We start from the raw sequence: 26,744 nt of genomic DNA on the forward strand, positions 1-26,744 counted from the left end.
CCACTGATGTACAATCCCTAATGTTTATTATTATCTTTCTTATTTTACAGCTTTTCCAGATCCATGGGTCCCGGATGTAAAAATCAAAACAAGAAAAATATATAAGTTATTTTTTTCTTGACTTATTATGACACTTTGTACACAGTGTATATGTATGTTGCCTCAACAAGCAGTCATCAAAACCAGATCTGTAGCAATGTTATCATTCATGAACATAATGTCAGTTAGAACGAACAACAACAAAGTCAATCTCACAGCTAGACTCAGCAATATCTTTTTGTTCAGTGACATTTTATCAGAAGAAACAATCATGCGCTGGTAGATGCAAACGTTATATACCGCCAAGGGCCGTAGTGGAGCTTAGTAAATTATGACCAAAGATCCAGAGAAAAGCTGGCTGATCCAAGGTGCTGCATTCTAAAACACAGAGTCTGAAATATGCACGAAAAGATTAAACATTGTCTTCATAACTCAGAGAGGAGCTTTATGCTGCATCACTCTGATCTGATAGGATCTGATTACACCTGTGTTGTGCTGATTTGGGTTATTACAGTTCTAAATGTTAACATAGAAGTAAGCAGTAATGCGAAGTAGGCATCAATAGATAAAACAAGAATAATATCAGTTTCATAAACATCCAAAACGTTGCACATTGGAGCCACTTTTATAGATTAGATCTTAAAGATGTCGCACAAGATTTCTTATGTAAACAATCACGCTGTTATAGAAAACAACACATCCACAATAATCTTGTTACCTGTTGACTTTAAATGTTAAGGTTGAGACCAACTTCCCTTTAATCCTAAGAAAATACAGATTACTGATTATGTGTTGCCCTTGACATGAAGCTGGTAGATGCTGGTTTAATCCAGTGGTTTTTAATGTTATTGAAGCCATTAACTGGCTTGTGTGGCTTGATTTGATGCATAGAAAGAGTGTAACTACAAAACAAACAAGGGAGTTCTTTTATTTGGGATGCAGGATTTACATAATTTTCTTGTGATAATAGAAAGGTTTCATCAGGCTCCAGCAAAAAACTCTCCAAGATAATAACTATCTCTGTCTAAAAGAGCTCAGAGCAACAGCAGCCACACTCACACACTGCTCTTCACTTCTCCTCCTGCTTCAACACCCTGTGGTGCTCTGATACACACCTGCACCACCACGTGCCGGTGCATGCTCAGCAGCAGCCTCGCCTCGGTCTGTCGCCTCAGTCTGTCGCCTTGGCTGCGATCCAAAGTCGGCTTTGGCCCCAGCTGACAGAGAGATGTTGGCATGAGTTAGCAAAGAGAGTAACAGAGTCTCAGGAAGGAGAGAGCGAGAGAGGGAGGGAGCAGGAGAGGGTGAGACAGCAGTGTTAGGTGAAGTCGCTCTATGTCCTCTGACATTTTCTTTGATTAGAGAAAGGGCACCTCTCAGCTCGTACTATCAGCTCTCACAGAGATCTGCCGCAGTGCAGGTGTGTGATTGAAAAAGGGTTTGAAGAAGCAGTAAGTGAGATGTCGACACGTGACTTCTGACAACCTCTAATGGCAGCTTGTAGGAACTGCACCACAGATCAAATAAGTGTCCCCTGCATTACTGTGGAGCTTCTGACAGAGGTTTGTTTTAGGGACTGTGGAGAAAAAAAAACACACTTATCTGTGTAACCCTGCAAATACACTTTTACACATTGACTGTAAAATGACATCGAAAACTCTGGAGGTGTCATTGTTGCATGCGTTTTGAAGGTGACAGTAAACAGGGTTTACAACGTATTTAACAGCAGGTTATAAATCTCTGGGCTTCATTATATTAACAAAGTGCCATGTGATATCATAGCTAATTAGGAAAGAAGGTTAACCAGACTAAGTTATCAAGGTTAGCTAGTTAGCCTTGTTGACATTTTGAACTAAGGTAAGCCATGCTAGCGACATTTGTTGGTGTTGGTCTTCCATCAACTGTATATAAATATGGAATGTGCACCTCCATTTCCTCCCAGTGTGAAAAGTGAAGCCGAAAGCCAACTCAGAAAAATGTACACTTGTTCTTAAATCAGGATGATAAGAGCTAACTGCTATCACAGGAGGGTCACAGTGAGTCCACTCAAAACGTCACTACCCCGGGGAATGACATTGTCTGTATTATTGGAGCCCTGCAGTGAGCTGCCCCTGTCTCTTTAAATGCTCTACTTGACCCATGTTGCATCTGTTACAATAGAGGAGGCAAGCTTTGTGAGCTATACTGCAACCAGTCACCAGGGGGAGCTCTAACAGTTTTGTCCTAACTTGTGGCTTTCTGTTAGGTACCTTATTCACCTCAGAGACATGCACATCACCAAGAGGTGCAGGAGCCCACTGTTCATATCTCAGGTCTTGTTTTTTGTAGAAAGAAAGAAAAGAAGTGCTCATTAATGATAATAATAATAATAATAATAATAATAATAATAATACATTTTATTTAAAGGTGCCTTTCTGAGCACTCAAGGTCACCTTACAGGACATTAGAAAGCAGGGTAAGACAGGGCTTTATTAATACAAACAAAAACACAAACCTTCATAACGTTAAAGGCTTTCCAGCCTTCTGTCAACACGAGGCTCGTTTTTATACAAACCCTGTGCGCTGTCATCTTCAGTGAAAGGTTGCGAAGACAAGGCAAAGTGATCTATTGAAAAATGAAATATAGGGCAATTAAGGTAAGGCATTACTTATACAAAAATAACCATTTAATTAATTGCCCCTGATTACCAGCCCTTCCATGTAGTGGAAGATGCAGGATTCTGTCAGCTAATGATGCACTTGGATCAGTACCAGTGTTAGCCAAAATGAGTATCAGCATATCTGATAACGGTGAAAATACAAAATGCATCCCTAAAAAACATCATAAAATACGCCTCTTCATATATTTGTAAGATTAGCTGAAAGCTGTCCTACACTAACCTCTAGAATACTTCAGCTCTTGTTCAAGGCCACTGAGCAGAGATATTATTTCAGCCACTTAAAGTGAGTATTTGTTTTCAGCAGCTCACATCTGACCCCCTCTGCTATTGGCTGGCAACTTAGAATAGGGACGCATTACATTGAAACTGTTTCACCCCCTTTGCAATAAGCAGCCACAATCTGAGACAATCGATCACTAAGATCATGGTCACTGACTTTTTTGATAACATTTTGATAAATCAGGAGAAAAATAGCCTGCAAACACAAGACTGTCTTTACGTGCACTAAGCTGTCTCACCATTTCAAGTGTAAAATAAAAAGCAAACGTTCTGCACAATGAGGTTACCTGCAATCTGCCGTTAGCTGGATTAGCAGACTACAATAGAGGATGTAGTGAGCTCATTGTGCTTATGATAATCATGACAGAATGATTAGTAGGAGGTAGAAGACTGAGAGAGACCCCGTTATGTTTATAGTTTTACTGCATTCGCTTTTCATTGTGGCCCTTTTAACTTGGATCATCGGGTGCCTTGAGTTCAAGCAGAAAAACTGACACGTCAAAGGAACAATAGGTCAAAATAGTCACAGGAGTTATTGGGTGTTTTGAAATAGCTGATTTATTATTTTTGTCGACCAATGGGTAGTTTACAATCTCACTGAGCGTCCAGGTTTGGTATTTGTGTGAATATCTGCCTGTGCAGATTTGCTGTGAGAGTTTTATTTTTCATAAGGTGTTCCAGCTGAGACAGAGAGAGAGACAGGTTAAAGCTGTTTTGTATAAAATGTCATGCCTTTTTTAATTTTTGTATTTAATTTATTCTTTTTCACGACAGAAAATTTGGGGTTTGCCTTTTTTAGTGTGTTTGTGTGTTAGGGAGGGCATGTCTTGTGTTTTTCATTTGATGAGCTTTTATTTTGACCTCTTTGACAGTATATAGAACTGTATGGATCAGGTTTACTAAAGAAAGTTTTTGTTCACACCGATGCTGTGGAGAGGACATTTTGCCAAGAATAGAATTTCCTCTGTAATGAAAATGTTTAACTTCTATTTGCATGTTGGCTGACCTCGTTGGGTTTGCTGGATCCACACTACTTTTTTTACTTGTACACTATTTGTTGATTTGCTAAAGAGTAGAGTGTGTTTTTACTTAGTGTCTGACGTGTTAAAGTCTACATAGCAATCCTCTTTCATTATTCCGTGCAAAAAAAAATCTAAACTTTCAGGCAGCTGTGGATAGAAAAATGTTTTTATCTGATGCTGGACTTTCTTCTTCTGCCATCAATAGAGCCTCAGTGTCTGTATACATGAAACAAACTGTGTGACACATGCAATGTAACGCCTCAGATTATCATGTACAGGCTTTAACAAATGCTGTGTTTTGATTTCATGCAGCTGTTTTTCATCAGGACCAGAGAAACTTACATTTGAAACAGTTTGACAGAATTGTTAAAAGATTTTTGTTAGTTTTTTTATTTAATGTAAATGAATGTCACAATTCTAAACAAAAATAAATCTTTGTCCTTTGGTTTAAATTCAGGTTTGAAAATCGTGGTTTTTGGAGAAAAATGTTACAAACATGACTCGACCATGATGCCACTATAAACACAGAAATAACAACGCTTCAACTAGAGTTGTCCCCCTGTGAACCATCACACTGGTATCTCACTGGTTGAATTATACAGAAAATACTCCTTTAGTAATGTAAGTGGGAGATGGACTTATACTCATATAGCACTTTGGTTATCTTTCTGACCACTCAAAGCGCTTTCACATTGCTTATCACATTCACCCATTCACATCACATTCATACACTGATGCCAGAGGATGCTATCGTAAGGGATCATCAGTTTGAACTAATGTCATTGTGTCACTGGAAGCAATTTTGGTTTCAGCATCTTGCCCAAAGGCACTGTGACATGTGACTACAGACACTTGGATCAAGCCACCAGAGACAACTGGCTCAGTGATGAAGTTGTGGTCAAAAGTCCATTGCATAAAAATACTCATGCACAAGAAGGAACCAGGAGCAGATAAAATGCAGTAGATGACATTTAAGTATAAACAAAAATATGTCAATACAAAGCAATGTGTGAGCTATTTTCTGAATTTCATTTGAGAGTGTGTGACTCCACCTATCTGCAGCAGTCAGAGGTGCAAATAAGAACAAAGCTGGTGTTGGTTTGAACAATCTTAAATTCATTCATCCTCACTATTTGCAACATCACAGGCTTAGTCTTTCCTGCATCAATCTCACTTCAAAGCATGTTGGATTCTGCAAAATAACATATCACATATTAAAATACAAGGATTCATTTTAAAGTTCAACAATATGGAATCAATGATTGTTTGAGGAGTTCTTAACTTCTCGTGGAACGTAAACCGATACAGATGCTTCACTACAGCTTATAAACAGCAAACAAGACCATCAACTAACAACTGACATTTGAAACCACTGCAAGGAGTACTGCAGATGATTGGCAGCTCACTGAGGATACAGCCTCTTTACATTTACAGTTTTCAACAAGAGTTAAAAAGTTAAAAGAGCACAGGCTGAGATTTTTTTGTCCAATTATACTACCTTGGCATGTAGCAACTTGACAAGATCAGCAAAGCTTTGAGATCTTTGCCCACAGGGCAGTGCCAAATCAACACAAACCACATTTCCTCACAGCAGCTGCAAAGGGTAAAAGTGATAGTTCATGTCATGAAGGAGTACTTTGTTCTTCAACTCTTAAAAGCTGTATTTATGTCTGAGTTGAAGTAAATTACTAGTTAAATATGATATAGCTCACGTGTTATGTACAGAAAACAAAAGTTCTTGCAGTAGTGACATTGGTTTGATTCTAACCCTCCTCTTTGTATGCATGTCTTATCTTATCCTCCTCCCATCCTCATATTTCTAATCTCTCTCTTTTTAGCTTTCCTTACAAGTAAAGAAGAGAATGCCCAGAAAACAATCAAACAAGTAGATTCTTCCTCCTCATCCCCAGGGAGGAACTTATTTGCATGACTGATGAAGTTGTCTCTTTAGAGTCTGTATGGCTTATTAAACATCTGTAATAACTATAATATCTTCTTTATTCTGTCGAATCATTTAACACAGCTGTAGACATGTTAATATAATACGTATATATTACATATTATGTAGGGTTAGGGTCCATAGGTAGAAAACTTTAGGGTCGTTGTAGTCTGGACATCTTTACTTCTCGTAGTCCCATTTAGCCTCCAAAGAATGGAACTGATCAGTTTACGTCAAACATCTCTGCTCCCTGTATCCTGCTGGTCACCTCCCGTCAGTCTGAAGAGTCACTTCATACATTCATGCTGAACAGTGGCTTGGTGCTACAGGAAGGTGCTGAGGGTGTTATCCACAGTGGCCAGATGCAGGTACTCAGGATTCTCTCCCTCAGACTCCACACCTGATTCTCGATCTTTGTCGTCCTCGGTGCTCTGACTCGAGAGCGGCGTCTTTCTCCGAATTGATCCTTGAGAGCGGCGCTCCAGGCAAGCCAGGATCATCTGTGCCAGGTCCTGCTGGAGCCGCTGGAAGTTCTCTCTGAGAAATATAGACCCAGAACCATCAGGTAAAAAAGATGGTCTCAAAGTTACCATAAAGCAACTACAGCTTCCACACCATCTACATTTAGAACCATTGGTGGAAAGTGAACTTAAGTCAGCATTTTCAATATGGTGACTGCCGACAATAGGCTCAAAACTGCTAGAAAAAACAATGAGTGACGTCACTCAGACTACGTCCATGTATCATACAGTTTTATCTCCAATATGGTACCCGCTATTGATAGCTTTCCCCTCTCTCTGAATCAGAAACCAATGGATGACATCACTGAGACCAAGTCCGAGTTTTATAGTCTTTGCCACACACACACACACACACACACACACACACAAACAGGTTCATACACTCAAACCTGCACAAACAGAACTCTATTAACTTTGAGTGCCAGTGTCTTTGCTCAACAAACCAGACAGCAGCTTCATATCGTTGCTGTCGAGCAGAAACCTTGTATCTCCATGTTTATCTCCTTATATGTGTGTCAGTATGTTTAAAAAAATGTAACGGATGAGAAGGTTTTTAAAAAGCTTGTGGTTAAATCTCATGCAGTGTTTAGTTTTGTGAAAGTAAACATTTGATAACTTACTGTTTTTTGAGATACAAGGTTTCTGCCTGACAGTGACAATATTTACCTTACAGACTTGAGAATGATGTGATCAGTCCTGACTTTATTTTGGAATGATATCTATTAAGCAGCATTGTTTGAGAAGGTATGTAGTTCTAAGTTCTGTTTAAAGAAAAGGCTTCTTGCTCAGTGTAACTGTGATGCAACATTTACACTGAGCTTCAAACACCTGAAGTTGATCCAAGCAGAATACAAAGTGTATTAAGACATATATCATGAGGAGAAGAAGGATTTGCTTACGCTGTTGGAGGCGTTGGGAGGTCGTAGTCTTTGCCCGTCTCACCTGTCAACCAATAAGTCGTCTCCGTGCCTTTTCCCTTTAAAAGCAGACACACACATTTACATTCAAACACCATGTCTGTCAGTGACTCTGCTTTCAATCTGTACTTTCTCCACAACTGAACTAATCGTATCCTAAAAAGGTTCATTAACAAGAACTGTCTTACTATGAATTGTTTGGGAATAATTTCAGATTTGAATTTGTCTGATATTCTTACAAAATGAAAAAGTGTTGTGTTTTTACCTTCAGATATGTCTCTCCCCTGATCTCGTACTCATACTTGCAGTCCGTCCTCTGCAGGATATTTATAGTGGGCTCACTGACGTGGATCTTCAGGGCTGCAGCACATTAAAACAACAGGCTTGATTAGATTTTACCCACGCTTGCCGGGTCTAATTTATTCAACCAGTCTGATTGGTAGCTTTTGTAATGCGCAGTAAACAACAGGACCATACGAGGAGGAGACAGCATGAAAGTTTGCTTGAATTCACTTATCATGTTGATGCCCGTACTCACGGTGACCTGCAGACTCCATACGAGACGCTGTGTTGACCGTGTCTCCAAATAAACAATACCTGGGCATCTTTAATCCCACAACACCTGCTGCACAGGGACCTGGACTCACAAACACACGTAATGGGTCTGTTTTCAATCATAGATTTCACCACGCTTACAATTTAGTAACTTTGAAGAGAGACTGATGGAGTCGACCATCCTGGCCCTTAAAAATTGAAGCCTGGAGCTGCATAAGATGGCACATCCAGTTTCTTTCATAGTCAAAGTTAGTGAATAATAGTAACCGCATCTACCTGAGTGGACACCGATTCGTATCCATACAGGGATACCGGGCAGGTGTCGGAGCTGAAACGTCCCCATGAAGGCCAAGATGTCGAGCGCCATACGGCAGATGTCCACTGCGTGCCTGTTACCGTTTCTATTCGGAAGCCCAGACGCCACCATGTAGGCGTCGCCAATCGTCTCCACCTGAGGTCAGGTAGAAGAAATGATGATTAATTTGTCTATCTTCAGGTGTATTCATTAGTCTTTTGTACTTATATGTCATGAATACCTTGTACACGTCGTGGTGGTCGACGATGCTGTCGAAGCCCTTGTAGATGTCGTTGAGCATGTCCACCACCTCCATGGGCTTGCTGTACTGGCACAGTGTGGTGAAGCCGACGATGTCACTGAAATAAACTGTCACCTCGTCATACAGCTCGGGCTCCACCATGCCGGTCTCTTTCAGGCTTTTCACCACGGGGCTGCACATAGAACAACATATAAGAAGAGAGACAAACACTGATCCACCAGCTTCTTGTCTGATTTCTCACTGCCTGTTTTATAAAATTTGATTTACTCATAGTTTGTCTCAGATGTACGTCTGAGCACGTATGAACCCTGGTGGATGGATTAGGGGGCTAAGAATGTTACTGCTCTATTACTACTTCGGTCCACAGAGGCCACCAAAATCTGCAGCTCCTCATAAATTGACCATCACCGGCGCCCCCCAGGGGACTGTTCTGGCGCCATTCCTCTTCACCCTCTTCACCTCCGACTTCCGTTTCGACTCCGGTTCCTGCCACCTCCAGAAGTTTTCCGACGACTCCTCCATCGTTGGACGCATCAGTGAAGACGACGAGGAGGAGTACAGAGGACTGATAGAGCTTCATCGCGTGGTGTGACAGCAATCACCTGAAGCTCAACATCAGCAAGACTAAGGAGCTGGTGGTGAACTACCAGAGGAACAGGAGGCCCCCAGCCCCAGTCCTCATCCAAGGGGAGGAAGTGGAAAGGGTGGACTCATACAAGTACCTTGGGGTCCAAATAAACAATAAACTGGACTGCTCCACCAACACTGATGCCATCCACAGGAAGGGACAGAGCAAACTGTTCTTCCTGAGGAGACTCAGGTCCTTCAGTGTCTGCAGCAGGCTTCTGAAGACCTTCTATCAGTCTGTGGTGGCCAGTGATCTCTTCTTTGCTGTGGCGTGTTGGGGTGGAGGTATTAAGACGGGTGAGGCCAGCAAGCTCAACAAGCTGGTAAAGAAGGCCCCCTCTGTGGTTGGCCTAGAACTAGAATTATAATTATCTTGCCATATTATTATTATATTGTGTTATATTACATTATTATTCTAACTACATCTCATGGTCATATTACATGCCTTATTTTTTTTATTTTTTTTATTTACTGCTTAATTTGTCATTACCAACCATAATCACACCATGTCAACCTGTCACTACTGATTTTTTTTTTGTTTTTAGTACTGCCTGTAATTACTTCTATTTAATTTAAATTCCATTTGTAACATTGTATATATCTAAATTGTATTCTAGCTTTATTTATCTATTTTTATTTTCACTTATTTTAATTTATTTTATTTTATTTTATTTTTATTTTCACTTATTTTTACTTATTGAAACTTCTTTCTTGATTGTACTTATGTCTGGGTTTATGTAACAACTGAATATCCCCCCCGGGGGATCAATAAAGTAATATCTTATCTTATCTTATCTTATCTTATCTTATCTTATCTTATCAAAATGTTCATGAAGTAGTTTTTGAGTTCCTTTTTTAACTCTTAGTTTCTATTTTATCAAATAACAAGAGCGCCTCGATTATTTGAATCCACTCTGTTACTTGTCTGTAATATCTGAAGTAAATCGTCACTTTTTGAGCATGATTCTGATTTTCAGATACAGTGTTCTGGTATCAAAACATCTTCATGTGTTTCCTGAGGAGTAAACCGACCGAGGAAGCAGCATGAAGTTGAGGTGGTCTGCTCTGTCCCTCTCAGATTTGTAGAGCACTGTCCTCTCTTCCACAAGGTGCTCCAGGTTTCTTGAATAACTCTGCAGGCGTTTGATCATGTTGTCCATGTAGCTCTCGTTGTCCTGGTTGTGGATTTTACTGAAGGACAAGGGGCGAGGAGAAGAGTTACAGGAGGTTAAAAACAAACAAACTTACACTGAAGCCAACTACATATTGTCACTGTATCTCCAAAACTACTAAATTGACAGGAAGTAAAAAAATTAATAAATAAAATAATGTCTGCACAAACCAAACAAACCAAAACACTGAACAAGATTCAACCACAAGCTTTTTTTTTTTTTTTTTTTTTTTTTTTAATATTTTGGGGCATTTTTGCCTTTATTGGACAGGACAGCTGGAGAGAGACAGGGAATTTTGGGAGTAGGTAGTGGAGGAGGACATGCAGCAAATGGTCGATGCTGGAATTGATTTTTTTTTTTAAATGGAGATACAAGGTTTCTGCAGACAGTGAAATCTAAGTGTAAATATATAGGGTAAACTAGGTTGCATAAATCACACTTCTGATTTCACAACAGCAAAAAGATGGTTAGTACCTGATGATTTTTCCCAGACAGTTTTCAACCTTCTTAAAGTCAGGGCGTTTTTCTGGATCCTCATCCCAACAGCTTTTTATCAACTGGTACACCTAGATAGAGAGAGAGAGAGAGAGAGAGAGAGAGAGAGAGAGAGAGAGAGAGAGAGAGAGAGAGAGAGAGAGAGGACAGTTTTAAAGAAACATCAGACAGTGAATAAGGTTATCACATACATTAGCTGGTACTCACCTCTGACTCTTTCTCTGTAGCACTCTCCCAGTTGAGATCAGGTCTGAAGTAGGACGCCATGACCCTGGACAGCTTTTCTGTGAACACACAAACATTCATGATCCACAATGTTACACCAAAGGGTTTTAAATGATAGCAAATGACTGGCTCCTGATTGGCTGCCTCTTGAACACATTCAGGCATCACTGTGATTCTCTTAGTTTTTCTCAGACATTTCATCAACATTTGGTGAATCTTTATTGTATTTTACAACAAATCATACATTTTAAATTATTCTTACTGATGGAATGATATCATTGTAATCCACAAATTAGATCCTCTATAAAATTGATAAAACCTGTCAAAGCATTCTTAGTATTTACTGCCCCACATCCCTCCTGTTTTGTATTTGTTGTTTAAAGATAGAGGGACTGATTGAGGACTTTCTGTGTTTCATAAATAGACTGTTATTTAGAACCAATGATTATCAATTTAAATATAAATCAAGCTTTTAAACCCAAAAGATTAAGAGGAATATGCAGTTTAGTGTATTAGTTTTAAAATAGAACTGAGTTGACATAGATGGAGTTTGGTATATCAGTGTGGACTTTAACTTCCACAGTGAGTAACACCTTTTCTGTTGGAGCAGCACATGGTGAAAAACGTGTTCCTTCTGAAGACGATCTCTTGAGAGATGATGGCAAAGCTGTACACATCTCCTTTCTGTGATGTGCCCTCTTGCCTCAGGTGCTCCGGAGCCGTCCACAAGTCTGAAAGGAGGAAGAGGAGATAAAGAGACAGATTGATGAAAACCAAGTGAAGGTCAAAAACATGTTAGGTGAGGGAGCACCTAACAGACCAACATTGGCTGCATGTGGTTTCACCTTTGTCAAGGCTGAGGAAGGAGTTGCAGCCGAAGTCTGTGATCTTCACCACCATGCGGTTATCCACCACACAGTTTTTGGACTTGAGGCGACCGTGCACCTGGATGTCACTGGCATGGAGGTAAGACATGCCCTGCACACACCAGAGGAGTAGATGCAAAATAAAGAGGCAGTAAATTTGAGCTTTACTGCCCTCTACTGGCAGCAAGAAGAAACTGCAACAACAGTTCCTGCAGGTGTGTGGTTATAATGAATTTCCAATAGGTGTGTTCAGTTCAAGTCCTCACATAGACATTCCCTTTGTCATGAACCCCACACACATACTCTTAATACTATTGCTAATTTCATTGCTAATTTTTTTTTTTTTTTGTCATTTTTGATGCAGAAAATAATTAGGAGTGTAATAAATTAATGAGAAATACGTGAAATATTCTGATTAAAATACAGACAAGTTCCAAAGTGTTGGGTAACTTTTATAAATATGTCTTATCAAATAAAACCACACCTATGACTGATAAGAATATAGATATAAAAAGACTTAGGTTAAGTCTCATAGTTTGTTGTGGCTGAGTGATTACCGATACAGTTGAGTTTGTTGATATGAAACTTTATTGGATGCTTTTATTTCTTATAAAAATTCAAGTTTGGGTCGTAACCAACCCATAAATATTGGTAATATAAATAAAAAAAGAAAAACGTAATATTAGTCATCGCCAGATCTACTTGTGTTATGTCTTAGATATTGTGAATCTATGAGTTTGTAAGTTAGTGTTTCACACAAAAGCATGGAAGAAGTGACTATGTGTCAAACGAAAGACATGGCACTGACTATTCAGTACTTCATAAAGCTCCACATGAACTCACGTTCCACAAACCAAACACAACGCAGCAAGTCAGAGCCATAATGTTTGTGAATCACCTTAGCGATGTCGAACATGACTGAGATCTTGAACTCCCAGTTCATGAAGGTTTCCTCTGGGTACGAGATCTTGTCATTGAGCACGTACTGAAAGAAAAAGGAACAGATTTTATTTGTGAGTGTGTAAGGAGTGTTTCAATCAATGCATGATGAAGAGTTGTCGAAAGGAAGGCTCGAACTTATCTCTCAACTTTGATATGAAACTTGGAAAATTCTTGTACTTTGATTTGATGTTACTTGTCTGTCCTAAGCTACTGATATACTGGGTCTGTTCCTCAAACAGAAGTTTCAGATACACAAAGTGGGCACAAAGCAAAAAGAACATGAAGTCAATGTGGGCATGCCATACTCACCTTGAGCGACCCCCTTTCTCCATACTCAAACACTCCAAACACACTCTGATCAAACTTCACTGTGCCATAAAACTTTGTGAGGTTGTAATAATCGATCTGCAGGAGCTGTTGGGGAGAGAACAGAAGCAAAAAAACAGAAGCTCTGTCAGCGGAACAGAGGCTAACTGAGAGAAATATTAACATAAGGAACAGAGAACAGAGTGCATCAAGTCTCCAGATCAGCAAAAGCCTGATTTTACACACGCTACCTGCTGTGTGTGTGTGTGGGTGTGGGTGTGGGTGTGGGTGTGCGGGATTGCATGTGCGTGTGTGTGTGCATCTTACTGCATTAAGTTCTATCCTCTGGGTCTCATTGAAGTTGCCGTCCGAGTGCTTCAGCTCCTTCAGGATCACAATCTGCAGCAGCATTATCATCATCATCAGTCTCAGTAATAAAGAACAAACTCACATGTGGATAAAAAGCTACTGCAGGATGTTGTGTTCAGGTACCTTCTTATCATAGAGCGAACGGCGGATTTTAAAATCCCTTTTTTTCCTCTCCTCTTCAATCTGAAAAGAAACAAATCAAGGGAAGTTAAATGGAGCAAACATGTTTTCAACACGTGCTGAAGGATTCACATAAAATGAAGCCCCTTGCAAAAATGAGACGAGTCTTGGTAGTTGCAGAAAATAGTCTGGATTTAAGTTCTTATAACAACTTCACTGTGTGTTACAGGTCAATAAGAAAGAGTTTAAAAACCTACATATCTACATTTACTTACCTTCAGAGAGATGACATTGTGTTCGTTGTTCTCCAGCGGCATGACGAGATATGAGGGGATGTGGGACCAACGCTTCCTGACCAGACGGTCTCTCCTGTTCTGTCTGCACACAAACAAAATACCATCAGGAGGATTAAACTTATAATGCCGAAAAAGTTTCAAGTTCTGAACTCTGAAATGTTTCACTTTGATCTTAAACTAAAATCTACTGCCGAGCAGCTGACCAGAACGCAAACTCTCAGGGAGAACCTGGAAAAAAACTCAAAGACGGCCCAAGGAGCTTTAAGGGTGAACAATCAACGCTTTGGTGACAAAATAAGCCCAACAACCAACAAACATAATGTAGAACTAGAAACTAGAAACTGCATTCAAACCCACAAAAAAAGATCTCATTGCAAACATAGAGACACACTTTGATAGTTCACACACAGACACAGAGGGAACCTCTCACTATCTCTGAAGGTGAGAAAAAGGCTGTTTCCGAAACCGCCTACTATACTAGCAGTACGTACTGATTTGGCTAAAATTCAGTATGTAGTAAGCAGTATGTGAACAAGATCTAAATCTGCAGTATGCCAAAACTCCCCGGATGTCGTACTGATTCGGGAACATTTCTCAGTATGCATCAAACCAGTCTCCCTCACGTACTGTTTCCCACAATGCACAGCGACCGTTCCACTTTTTCTTTTTCCTTCTTTTTATGACGGGGGGGGACTCAGTTTTTAGGGGCTGTGGAAATTATTAAATTCCATGTAAACCACTTCTTAACTTTTTAATCATAAGTGATGCTAAAGAAGCAGTTTCTCTATCGGCTTCGACATTGTTTACTTCCGCTTTCTGAAACCGGAAATCCAGCAACGCCTGACCCAGCATACTGCAGAACAGATCGAACAGAATACTCATAATACATACTAAATTAGCAGGCAGTACCTACTGCCTACTACATTCTTAGGTAGTATGTAGCAGGCCGTTTCGAAAACAGCCAATGAGTCAGCACAGAAAACTGGAGTCCTGCAGCCTGTTGCACCAGCTGTGCGCAAGTTGTGTCCTAAATTATGGTGTGAATTCCACCCTAAACCACATGTTGAAACTAGTTAGTTTGTAGCTTAAGTTGTGTCGTTGTTTGGTTTCACCACAGAGACCTAAGGTTCATCTTAACTAGTAGACCGTAACGTCCAAACTAACCAAAACATTGTCGCAGATGTGATGTTTACACTTCCAGCAGCCAATCAGAGGAAAGCACCAATTTTGATGCAGGGGTTGTTACATTTTCTTTCGTGCCTAATCATTTCTGAACTGACCAACTGCTGAAACGAACTTCTGCTAACTGCCGCTACAGTCACAAAACAACAACAAAAGTTATGTAAATCTTGATAAAGTGTCATAGTAAGGTGATAACTATAGCTGAAATCCTTAATCCACAGTGTGTACAATAACAGTGAAATCAAGTGGTAAAATTTCAACTACAACATACGTTAATATTCTAGAGTGCAAATCTAGGTCATCATATTTTTCCAAAGGATGTAGGCTAATCTCTGGCAGATAACACTCACCAAACTCAGTAATAGGCCACACTAAGTGCCCCTCACAATTTGGGAGTGTTCTCTGTAACTGAGAGCCAAATACACATGAAAGACCAAAATATGTTGTTTCTCCTAGTAACAGTGTGACTGTGAATATCTCAAATGCTCGTTTTGACAAGGAAGAACTGGATGAAAGATATCTATAATATAATTCAAGTCTCGCTTGTCAATGTTAAAATGGCTGGCCATGGTGAGCTGGTAACCATTCAGATTTAATAAGTGCTGCAATAGCCATTCAGCTCACTCTCTCAACATGTGTTCATGTCCTCCATCAAGACACTGGTTTGAGAGACCAGGGTCTTGTTTTATTGCTCACCTGTAGAAAATGAAGGCGATGGTGGCGACCACGACCACTATAACTCCCAACACGATGACAATGATGTCATGAATAGCTGGGCCTGAAGGAAGGGAGCATAAAAGTAAACACTGTTATATCTTACATCTTTATTTTTGAATGAATCTTAGATTCATTAAATAAAACTTCACCCAGGGCCTTATACATGCAGTACATATGAAGAACAGGAAAACCCAATGCAAGGCAATTATAGTATCAAGAAAGCCCCGGTGCTGAAGTTGATGTCTAAAAAAGAGGTGACTTGTCGACAAATTTAATATGTGCTTAAAAATAAGAAAAAAATATGCTGATCTGTTAGTGATGAAAACCTCTCTAAAATTATTCTTAGATGCAAAAGTTTTCAAAGCTGGAGAGTAAACTCTTCAAATCTGCTCATCATGGCTGAAAAAAGTCATCTATATGAATATCATATTATATCATAATATTAATCACCTGAATATAAGAATAGTTTTTTTTTCATTAACTTAGAATGAGTCTTTAATATCTACATAAGGATCTTTAAAGAGAGAAACCCTCTCCACTGAAACTGAGACACTTCCTGAAATTATAAAGACTTTTCTTTATAATGCAATAAAATCTCAACTTGGTCACCTCGACAGGCGTGCTGTGTCTGTTTGCACACCTGTTTGCACATGTATGTACAAGTACGTTGATGAAGAGTTAATGATTATAGGTTGTGACAGACAGCTGACATAAACAAACTAAATAAGACTCTCTTTGTGTGCGTGTGTGCGTGCCTGCGTGCCTGCGTGTGTGTGTGTCACTGGTACTTTGTTCTGGACTGCCGTTAGGAAGTGTATTTCCCCAGATGAAGGAGAGCTCTGTCTTAGCCAGAGTGGTGTGGTTGTACTCGGTGTCGAACGTGAATAAAACCTCGTACTGAGGATGACATGAGAGGAGAAGATCACACATTTCAGCATCAATCACTGAGACAGCAAGAGATTCAGTACTGTCAGGTGTTTTTTTACGTGTGTTAAAGATCCTTGAGAGACAGTGCTGACCAAATATTAATACTTTCAGTGCTTACATGGTATAAAAGTAACACCAGAAATGAAAGTACCTTGTTTTCAGTTGTGGTGCAAATGATTGAGAGCTTCGCATCTCTGTCTCCGTGCTCGTCCAGCCTGTAGGTTCCAGCACTTCCTGTGTAGAATCACAGTAACATCTAAAACCCTTGGTTTAGGACAATGACAGAGTCAAAGACTACATTTTCCATCAGCTGTCTTAGGTGAAAACATGACAGAGAGACTGACAAACATGTGTCCCCTTATGAAGGACTAGCTTCTATTTGAGTGTCTCCATCTCACACCAAATCACACACATGCTTCTTGCAGCTGCAGCCTACAGACTGTAACACCTCGTCCCTTCAATTTGTCTGTGAAAAACACTAATAAGAGACAGCAGCTGACAGCTCTCATCTGTTAAACCTCACACACTGACAGTCACCAATATAAACTCTCAGGCCTGTCAGAACTGATGAAATCATGTCAGCTGTATTTGTTGTAGATTTGGGAGTTTAGTTTGTGAGGAGTTGTATTTTGATTAAAAAAAAAACTATCTTACATTTGAATTTATTTTGGTTGATTCTGGTACTATTATTATTACTAATCAGTTTTTACACTGACAGCTTTGAGGCCAGTCAAACAGGTCCAGAGACATCTAGTTAGCCTCTGTGGCTGCTCTTACTGTGGGGGTTTTAACTTAATGCTTACATCAGCATACCAATACCCACATGTCAATTGTAACACACTGCCAGGTAACATGTACACATATTCACCACTTTAGTAAAGCATGCTAACATACTAAACATTGCTAACCTGTACTAACAACCAGAGGCGTGTCCAGAGGGGTAGCCAGGGGTGGCACTGCCCTCCTTGAAATCTAATTGGACACCCTAAATCCTGTGGGTCGGTCCACACCTCACGTCTGTCGACACCATGGTAGGCTGAGCTTCACAGCTGTATGGGTTGCTGGCAGGGTGACATTAGATGTGGTTCTAAAAAGGACTATATCAAGGTTTTCACGCAGGAAGCCAGTTTTACATCTTGAGCAAATCTTAATTTTATTTTTAACATATTTCTAATTTTTCTTTCTTTTCTGTTTTATTATAATTGTCATTTTAATTGTGCTCTTTTATGCTTGTCTGAATGTTTCCAATTCTTTTAATGTTTTAATGTAAAGCACATTGAGTTGCCCTTGTGTATGAAATGCACTAAACAAATAAAGCTGCCCTGCCTTGTGGCTGCTCAAAAACAAACTCTATCTTACATACCAGTGTGACCTACATTCCAGGTTTCACTGTAGTTTGTGGGTGCGCAGATAAGCTACCTTTGCCCATGTCTGAGCCCCAGATGGGCCAGCCCTATAAAAAAAAAGTCTGGAACCGTCCCTGTTAACAAAAATGTATGACCAACAGAAATGTCTTCAGCTCTCCAGGTATGTGGTCTGAGAATCCAAGGAGAAATTGCAATTCTTAAGATGGACGAAGTATTAGTAAAATAATAAGTCTGGCTGTGTCAACTCTTTGTTACTCAGTGCCTCTGGACTATTTCAGTCTGATTAATCAACTTAACTGTATTTAAAGCTCCTTTGAAGAACTTTCTGTTTGTTTGATTTTGGTGCCCACTCTGGACAGAGTGGAAGGTCTTACATCTCTGGTGATTTTGACCTGTATGTTGTCAGAAACTGTCAGTCTTGGAATTGATGGTCTTACTTGCTTTTATTGGTCAAAAAGAGACATCACTGTTAATTTCAACCTGTTTCAAAAAAGGTCAAAAGCTCCTTACTGGGGCTTTAATCTTGAATTTATTTTGCCTTGATTTATGTTTTTGTCACACCATTAAAACAATTTGGATCTAAAATGAATCAACAAACAGATATACAAACACCATTGTTTTGCCACCTCACATGAAAGTAAAGTACATTTTCTTACACAGCTTCATTACTCACCATTGAATGTGATGTTTCTGAAGTTATCCGCGTTGAAATACTCCATTGTATGCATCGCTGACTGATTTTTTTTTTACTATGTCCCTTATCAACTTGCCAACTAACAGCACTGAATCATGGTATGCCGCCATGTAATCATTCATCTGCAGACAAAGACAGACACAATAATAAAGTTTCTGAAGGAACTGTTAAACTGAGTTTGTTGATGAATTTAAAGTGATAATGAGAGGTTGTGTTTTGCATATTGTTTGAAACATTGTAAAAGTAAAGGTAACTAAAATGCTGATGCATATTCAGTCACTGCTAATAAAATTAATGAAGCCTATTTATCTTCTTATTTATCTTTAAACAGCAGTGTGAGGAATAGTTGAGTAATGTGTCCTCACCGTGTTGTTGTCTTTCAGGTCTGTGTTGACTGTGTAGTTTCTGGTGTTCGGCATGGTCAGCACCAACACATTCTTCATCGCTGGCTGTGATAATGTGTTGTAGTAGATGTCACTGTGGATGGAGAGCATCATAGGGATTAGATGATGTTAGCCCTTTTGAATTAGTGCAAAAATAAAACAATAGAACACGTATGAATATAAACTCAATTGTTGTTATCAAAATAAGAAAGAAGTTCAGATGTTGTAAAAAAGAGATGAAACGAAAAAAAAAGCACTGACTTGTACAGATCAATGAGAAGAAAGAGAATATCGCTGCCGTCAGCCTCTTTGGAGCCATTTTTCACATCGATCACATCCTGTGGTGATCCACACATGATGAACACTATAAACAGAGATGTGCATGTAAGGCCACAGACCATCTGTGTGTGCTTCATGAGCATAGCTGTTTGCTCCCTGTTTGTCCGTCTAACCCTTATTTTCATGTAAATTTCAAGTTTCACCTTGAAACATAAGTTAATACTAAACCTAAAATTTCCCTTTCTACCGCTGCATTAAAGCTGTGGCATGTGCACGTGTTAACTAACCTTTGCAATGGAACATGACATGTGGACGATGTTTGACATTTTAGAGGTTTTGAAATTAATATTTCTGTTGAGCTCTCTAAATAACCATTTGTCTGCAAAGACCATTTCCTGTGCATATTTTTGGTCATAAATGAAATGTTTTCAAATGAAAAGGTCAGTAACAACCTCTGGATGTCAAACTTACAAGTTATTTTAAAAGTAAAGCATACTTGGCTGTGCCTTAGTTGATTAAGATTTGTTTTTTTGTCGGCTGACTTAGTCCCCCCAAACCCCAGTAGACACACTGCAAAAACTCAAATCTTAACTATTTTAAATCAAATTTTGTTAAACTGTGTCATAATAAGTCTTTATAAGCAGAAGAAATGTCCTTCAGTTCTTGAAAAAACCTGCCAATGCAACAAGCATGATTATCTTGACAAGTTTCACAAATTAAGTATTAGGTATAAATTTAAGACACTTGCTTGCAATTTCCAAATGTACTCATTACAAGCATTTCAGGTCTTATTTTTAGCTTGTAATTTCTTGAAGTAAGATGTTACATCTGTACTTGTCAGGTTGATGTGACTTGTAATAGGAGCAATCAGATATTTTGCCTAGAATGGGACAAAGACACTGGATGATATTTGACTTTTTGTGTAAATCAGCACTCTTATACAGCCAACTACAATTCAGACAAATAAGCAATGACAAACAACAACATACAACCAGTATAGGCTAAAACCATGTCACTTGTGTTTCTGTTAAACTTATAGGTATCATTTTCATCTCACTTACAGTTGCTTGTCCTATTGTGAGGCGATGTAACAACATCATTCAGATCTGATGGTCTGCGCAGCACCGTTCTCTTTATCTCCTTGGGAAACTGGCCTGCAGCTGAATCCAGCGCATTTATATACCTGTGAAGAAAACCATCCCGTAATTCTAAAATACAGTTTCAAAAATTTACTAAATAAACAGTCAAATCACTGTTTTATTTTATTTTACAGCAAGACCAAGACGTCTTCATAGAAACTGCAAGAAATTCACATTTATCATTGTCAAGGTCTTTGAACATAAGTGTTTTTGGGCTGTCCCTTGGTAAAAAAATATGAAATTTAATTAAATCAGTCTGTCTTTAACAAAAAAAAAAAGGTAGTATTAAAATGAAGATCTGTACTCCATTGATTTGATTCCACAGCAAATGCACGTTTTGGAAAGAGCCAAAGGAGCTTTTGCAGACAATTATGTCCAAAGGGGTCACCAGAGTCAACGCAGTATGAACATTCCTCAAAGAATCCATACGATCTGGTGATCAGATCTATAAGGTGAAATTTATTCCCAGAATTAATAGAGAATGAAAACGAAGCATACGAGTGAAGGAAATATCTGTGGTAAAGAAGCGTCACAGGACTCAGATATGTTATGTAAGTTTTTCCTGTACGGAGAAAATAACGGTCAAAATGACCAACAGAGAAAAATGGCACCCAAATATGAAGGTTTACATCTAGTAAAGTAATTAGCTCTTCTTCACACATACAGATTCTACACGTCCAAGTAAGGTTTTTCTTGACCAAAGTATGCGTGAAGATTTTAATTGATATGGTTTCTGAAATAAGGATCAATGTTTACTTCAATGTCACACACAGCCACCTTTGTAGTAATGAATAAGGAATACGCTTGAGCCATTGACTGTATAATACATGGATATCGTCTCCATGACGTCACCCATTTGTTTCTGAAGCTGAGTTTTGGAACCTATTGTCAGGGGTTACTATATTGAAAATGCTGACTCACCCTAACAACGTTCAACCTAACATGATGCAAAGAGGCTGAGTTGAGGCATGCCTTGAGCCTCTGAAATAACAGCGTGCCTGACTGTCAGTCAAGTCAGCAGTACCGGTAATTATGAAAAACTCATAACCTTAACATCTTCTAAATTATTGAGTTATAACCAAGCGGCAACCTCCGGTCTAAAAATATTGTCCAATGCGGAAGTGTTAAAAGCTGCAGTTCATCGAGGATCCGCTTGAGGGTGGCTCCGGAAGTACTGGAAGTCACATACACATTAATGGGAAAAAAACGATCTTTGCAGCAGAAATAAACATGTTTACAGCCTGGTACAAAAGACGAGTGTAGTCTGAATAGCTCATTTTTCAATGTGCTCTCACTGTGAGGGGGGTGAATTTTTTTCTAACGCGGCAATTTCAAAGATATTAAGATTACTAGTCTTCCAGTGAGAGGCACAGCTGCCTGTGGGAACACTGCAGCTGTTGGCAAGGAGGCTCAAAGCCCGCCTCTTTACGTCACACTGGCTCGACAGAAGCAATATGGCTGCTGCAGCCGATTGGCCTCAAAACAGCTCTTCAGAAACAGATGGGCGACGTCACGGATACTACGTCCATATTTTATACAGTCTATGGTTATAACCAAAATGCACCCCCCCGATTAGTGTGTGCTGATAGAGCAATTAGCTAATCAAACCATCATTTTGTTGAACCAGGCTGTAAACAAGTTTATTTTCATTGAAAAGTTGGGCTTCTGTAAATGCATACACAGATCTGCAAATGTGTTCTCTGAACAGCAAATGTTTAGACCAATTTGCAAATGTATACTTAAGTGTTTTTACTCCAAGACCTAAAAATAGTTTATGCCCTTAGTGGGTGCTATTACTGACTGGTGGTACTTCTGATGTATAGTTACTGAGCATAGACTGTATCAAATATGGACGTAGGATCTGTGACGTCACCCATCTGTTTCTAAAGAGGTGTTTTGAGGCCAATCATTGGCGGCAGCCATATTGCTGCTGTAAAGTGATTGTGACGTAAAGAGGCGGCTTTGAGCCTCCTAGCCAACAGCTACAGTGTTCCTGCAGGCAGCTGTGCCTCTCATTGGAAGACTTGTAATCTGAATATCTTCTAAATTGCAGCATTCACCCCCCGTACAGTGTGTGCCGATCGAGAAATGAGCTATCCAGACTACACTCGTCTTTTGTACCAGGCTGTAAACATGTTTGTTTCTGCTGTAAAGATCAGCTTTTTTTGAATTGGTGTGTATGTGGTTTATGGTACTTCCAGAGCCAGCCTCAAGTGGATCCTCGATGAACTGCAGTTTTTAGCACTTCTGCATTGGACTCATAATTTTAGACCGGAGGTTTCCGCTTGTTACTGAGGCACAGTGCAAGCAATGCTGGGTGTGGCCTGGCAGCCTGAGACCAGAAGAGATGGTTACACTTTGTATAAATCTCAACAGTAACTCACCAGAAGCAATCCTCAGTGTTGGTGGATTTCTTGTAAACGTAGGCCGTCTCCCAGACAGGTTTGATTTTTTCGCTGTGTTTCCAGAAGTTAATCAACAAGTCAGAAATCTTTCGTGCAGGTGGCAGAAGGCGCTGCAGGTTGAGGGCGTAGTCACAGGAGGTGCCAAAACTTCCCGCTGAGATGATGGGAGTACTGAGCCTCAGACCTTTTTCAACACTGAAAGAGATGGACCATAAAGTAATATGTGCCCAGGTTTAAGCCATGTTTTATTATTTGACAGTTGCTTTCATCAAAATTTTGAAAAGCAATTACTTACTCAACCATAGGGAAGGTAGCATAGGTGCAAGTGGGCCCAAGCACTGCACATCCCAAGTTACTTGAATTCTGCAAGACAAATCAAATGATTGTGGGTTTGTGTCTCTCCGTTCAAGTGGCTGTGAGATTCCAATTTGTGTTCACAGCTAGCGTAAATTGGTGGTGCTGTTGTTATTTAGTTGAACTATTTGTAATACCCATGTGTTTCTCTTTCCAGCATGTCAATGTTTCTTCTCAAACTTACTTAAGAAACAACAGTAGTTATCAGTATAAAAGCTAATACAGTGCTCTGTAGTTGCTTCATAAATTGTAGCTACTCACTATCAGTTGTTTTAGCTGGTCCACTCCTTCACACGCGCTACTCGTGCAGCCTCTTTGTCGATACAAGGTTGTGTTGAACCCACCAAATTTCAGCGTGATATTAAACTTCAAGTCTACATTTTGGTTTGTGGAAAGAAAAGAAGAAAGACAGGAAAAAGTTGTTATTAATTTATTTTTATTTTTTAAGGTGCTAGCTTTAAGTTGATGTTTGCCAAACCAATTTGGATTCATGGTTTATTATTTATACTTTCAAAATTCCAAAAATACTAAAGCAGACAACCATGGAAGGCATTAAACAGTAAGACTTGTTCTTCGACTAGCAAAAAGTAGCATGGTTGGCGAACTACAGTTTATCATTTGGCCTTTTCTTTTTGCCTATCATACTACATCGCTTTAGTCTTTAGTGACGCAATAATGTGACAATTTTAATATAGACTGCCTGTTTGCCATGCTTCAACAGAATTAATGGTAAGAGTAACTAAGTTTAGTTGCAGTTAGCTGTCTATAAACCTGGTTGCCTATAAACATTTATCATGATGTTTCTAACATGTCTGGCTGGAAATCTGCCCATAATAAATTAGCATTAGCAGGTCAATCTAGCCATTAACAGTTGTTACATATTTAATTTTAGCACTGTTACCAGGTCTAAAGGTTAAACTAGACTAGCAGGGGACAGTGAGTAAGCATTTCAGATAATCATTGGCTGAAAGTTAATAGTGCAATTAACCATATCTTACTATTTCCTGCACTGATTAATTAATATCTTATCTGTCATTAATCATTGCTTCACTTGGCCCCTTAAATCTGGAGATTGTTATGTTGTATGGTGACTTTGTAGGCATTAACAATAAAAACCATCAGAAAAGCAAAAAAAATAAAAGCATGAGACAAATAAAAAATATGTAAAGAGCTTTTAAAAATGGGAAGTTAACAAGTTCAAACACTTGTAACACAAAATGTAAATGAATGTGTAAAATAAACAAATGCAAGTATGCATATACACAAATGCATTGAAATGATGCATACTTGCATAGAAACGTAGTTATTTTTTTACTCTACAGGACTCATCATTTAATAAAAAAAGATGATAATGATTAGCACTTTAATTTCCACTGTGTTGAAATGTTTTCTCAAAAGTGTAAAATTATAGTTTTATATATAATCATAGGCAAAGTCATTTTAAAAACTTAATATCTTTACCTTCTGACTCATTAATCTCTGCATCCGTCTCTATAGCCTTCAGTATTTCTCCTTTCACAAACTTCAGGCTCCAGGGAGACACTTCATCATCCAACAGAATCACATTGATCGTAACTCCATCCACACATGATTTCAGACCCTGACATGGGGCAAAAATTATAACCCCCAAGATACACAAACACAAACAACAAGTCCAAGCTCCCATTTTCAGATCTGAAGGTCCTGCTGTTTAGAGCTACTTTTAGAGTCCATGATCTGCCAGAGTTGTTTAGTGTTTATTCGGCTACTCCAGTGCGTCAGTAGTGCTGTAAAGTCATCAAGAACTTCCTCTTAAATTCTGAATCAAATCCAGGAATTAAACGTTGCCTCATTCACCATGACCAAAGCATTTTTAAAACCAATTATTCAGTTCCTAAACTCTGCGTTCTCCTCTTGTCCTTTGTTCGGCAGGTTCACACTCCTTCTGCTCCCCTTAGTTGCTGCTCACCTGTCCTTTCCACATCAAGTTGTTAATATATAACCTTTAAAGACACAGAGGCGGGCAGTATAACCTTCTCACTGTTATTGGGCCAAGGTCTGAATGAATTACCAGCTCTAAACGCAGGCAAAAGCACACACATGGAGCACAAATTTGAGCTTGAAAGGACACGCATTTCAAGAATAAGATACAAGTTTATTTTGAGGGGATGTCATAAAAAACAATCCTTGTGGTTTAAGTCCAGTTGTTGTCACAGGGGTTAATATTGAGATATTTGATGTCAGAGTGGTGTACACTTAAAGTTAAGGGTAACTGTGAGGCCTTGAACATTACATGAAGTATATCCATAACTAGTTCTGTGAATACAGTGACCTTAAGTGTAAAGTGATTAGCAGCTTCTGTGCTGAATATGTATCTGGAAGGTCAGTTGACTAATTTCAGCTTATCAATATAGATAAGGATGAAAAACACTTGTTCGGACTATATTACTTCAAACTACAAATCTAGCCCTGCTCAACATTTTCGACTGAAGTAAGTAAAGTAGCACTTCTGTACACTGCTGTAATGAATAAAAACTGAATTTGGAAAAGAGATGATTTAAATATGCTTTATTTTCATGAAGGGAGTTATGGGAATGATATGCATTTTGATAATACTTTTTTCTATTGTGACGAATTACGGAAGAGTCCAGAAGCAGACTGAGGTAGGCACTGTCAGTGGCGTGTCCAGAGGGGTGGCCAAGGGTGGCACTGGCACCCCTTAAATTCCAATTGGCCACCCCGAAATCCTAAACTATGATTGACTGTTTGCCTTGTCCGAGGTGGGGTTCCTGTTAAAATCTATAATTTGGGATGAGTTAAAAGGCTGACAGTAGATTTCTTTATTAGTGCCCTCAAATGTGACTTTGAAAAAACATTTTTGTAAGACCATAATGAATTGAGCTTAGAAGATTTATGCTACCTTGTCATGTTTTTTTTTAAGTCAAAAAGAACATAACAACTGTTTAATACTTTAATGAAAGTAGGTTGTGAAGACAGAAAGGGTAAATGTTGTTTATTTGTAAATGCACTGGCAGCCCCTGCCTATATGAGAGCCTTGGTTGGGCCACCCCGGTCAAAAAGTTCTGGACAAGCCCCTGGGCATTGTGTCCAAAAAGGTGATTTTTTTTTTTTCAAAGTTCGCAGGGGATAGAGAAACAGCTCTGGTGTGCATTTAAGTGACAAAGCAGGCCGGCAGGAAGGGTGGTCCAGAGGATAGAGAAACAGGGGCATGCAGGAAAATAACAAAACATGAATTCAAGGCTGGCTGAAGCTAAAACTGAGCTGGACTTTGTGATATAACAAACCATGTTGGGCACAATGATCCAGCCAGGGCTGAGTGTTGGGGCAGGGTTCTTGTAGTGAGTCTATGATTACTTACCTGGCAGGCTGGTGGGTTGAGTGCAGATCCGG

The 26,744-nt window shown here is 39.3% G+C and overlaps 2 protein-coding genes across 5 annotated transcripts in view; one reads left to right on the top strand and one right to left on the bottom strand.

The window, feature by feature from the left end:
* Window positions 1–4,452, top strand: part of kctd17 (potassium channel tetramerization domain containing 17) — a 32,086-nt gene extending 27,634 nt beyond the window's left edge. For all 4 annotated transcript variants that reach the window (XM_034707402.1, XM_034707404.1, XM_034707399.1 and 1 more), the window contains exon 7: window positions 51–4,452. The gene's annotated coding sequence lies outside the window, so the exon portion shown is untranslated. The remainder of the gene's footprint in view (window positions 1–50) is intronic.
* On the bottom strand, window positions 4,373–25,264 carry si:ch73-139e5.4 (heat-stable enterotoxin receptor). The gene is given in 28 exon segments (XM_034707397.1): window positions 4,373–6,476; window positions 7,360–7,436; window positions 7,643–7,737; window positions 7,916–8,014; window positions 8,209–8,383; window positions 8,469–8,661; window positions 10,149–10,307; window positions 10,763–10,854; window positions 10,991–11,067; window positions 11,602–11,739; window positions 11,854–11,986; window positions 12,773–12,859; window positions 13,126–13,230; window positions 13,450–13,521; window positions 13,615–13,674; window positions 13,887–13,989; window positions 15,786–15,867; window positions 16,595–16,703; window positions 16,885–16,967; window positions 18,774–18,846; window positions 18,848–18,916; window positions 19,160–19,271; window positions 19,439–19,541; window positions 20,518–20,639; window positions 22,980–23,195; window positions 23,296–23,363; window positions 23,616–23,728; window positions 24,816–25,264. Coding segments are annotated over 28 exon segments (3,234 nt in total). The 5' UTR covers window positions 25,021–25,264; the 3' UTR covers window positions 4,373–6,262.
* Between the last annotated feature and the right edge of the window lie 1,480 nt (window positions 25,265–26,744).

The sequence above is a fragment of the Notolabrus celidotus genome, chromosome 18 (assembly GCF_009762535.1).
Source record: "Notolabrus celidotus isolate fNotCel1 chromosome 18, fNotCel1.pri, whole genome shotgun sequence".
NCBI lineage: Eukaryota > Metazoa > Chordata > Actinopteri > Labriformes > Labridae > Notolabrus > Notolabrus celidotus.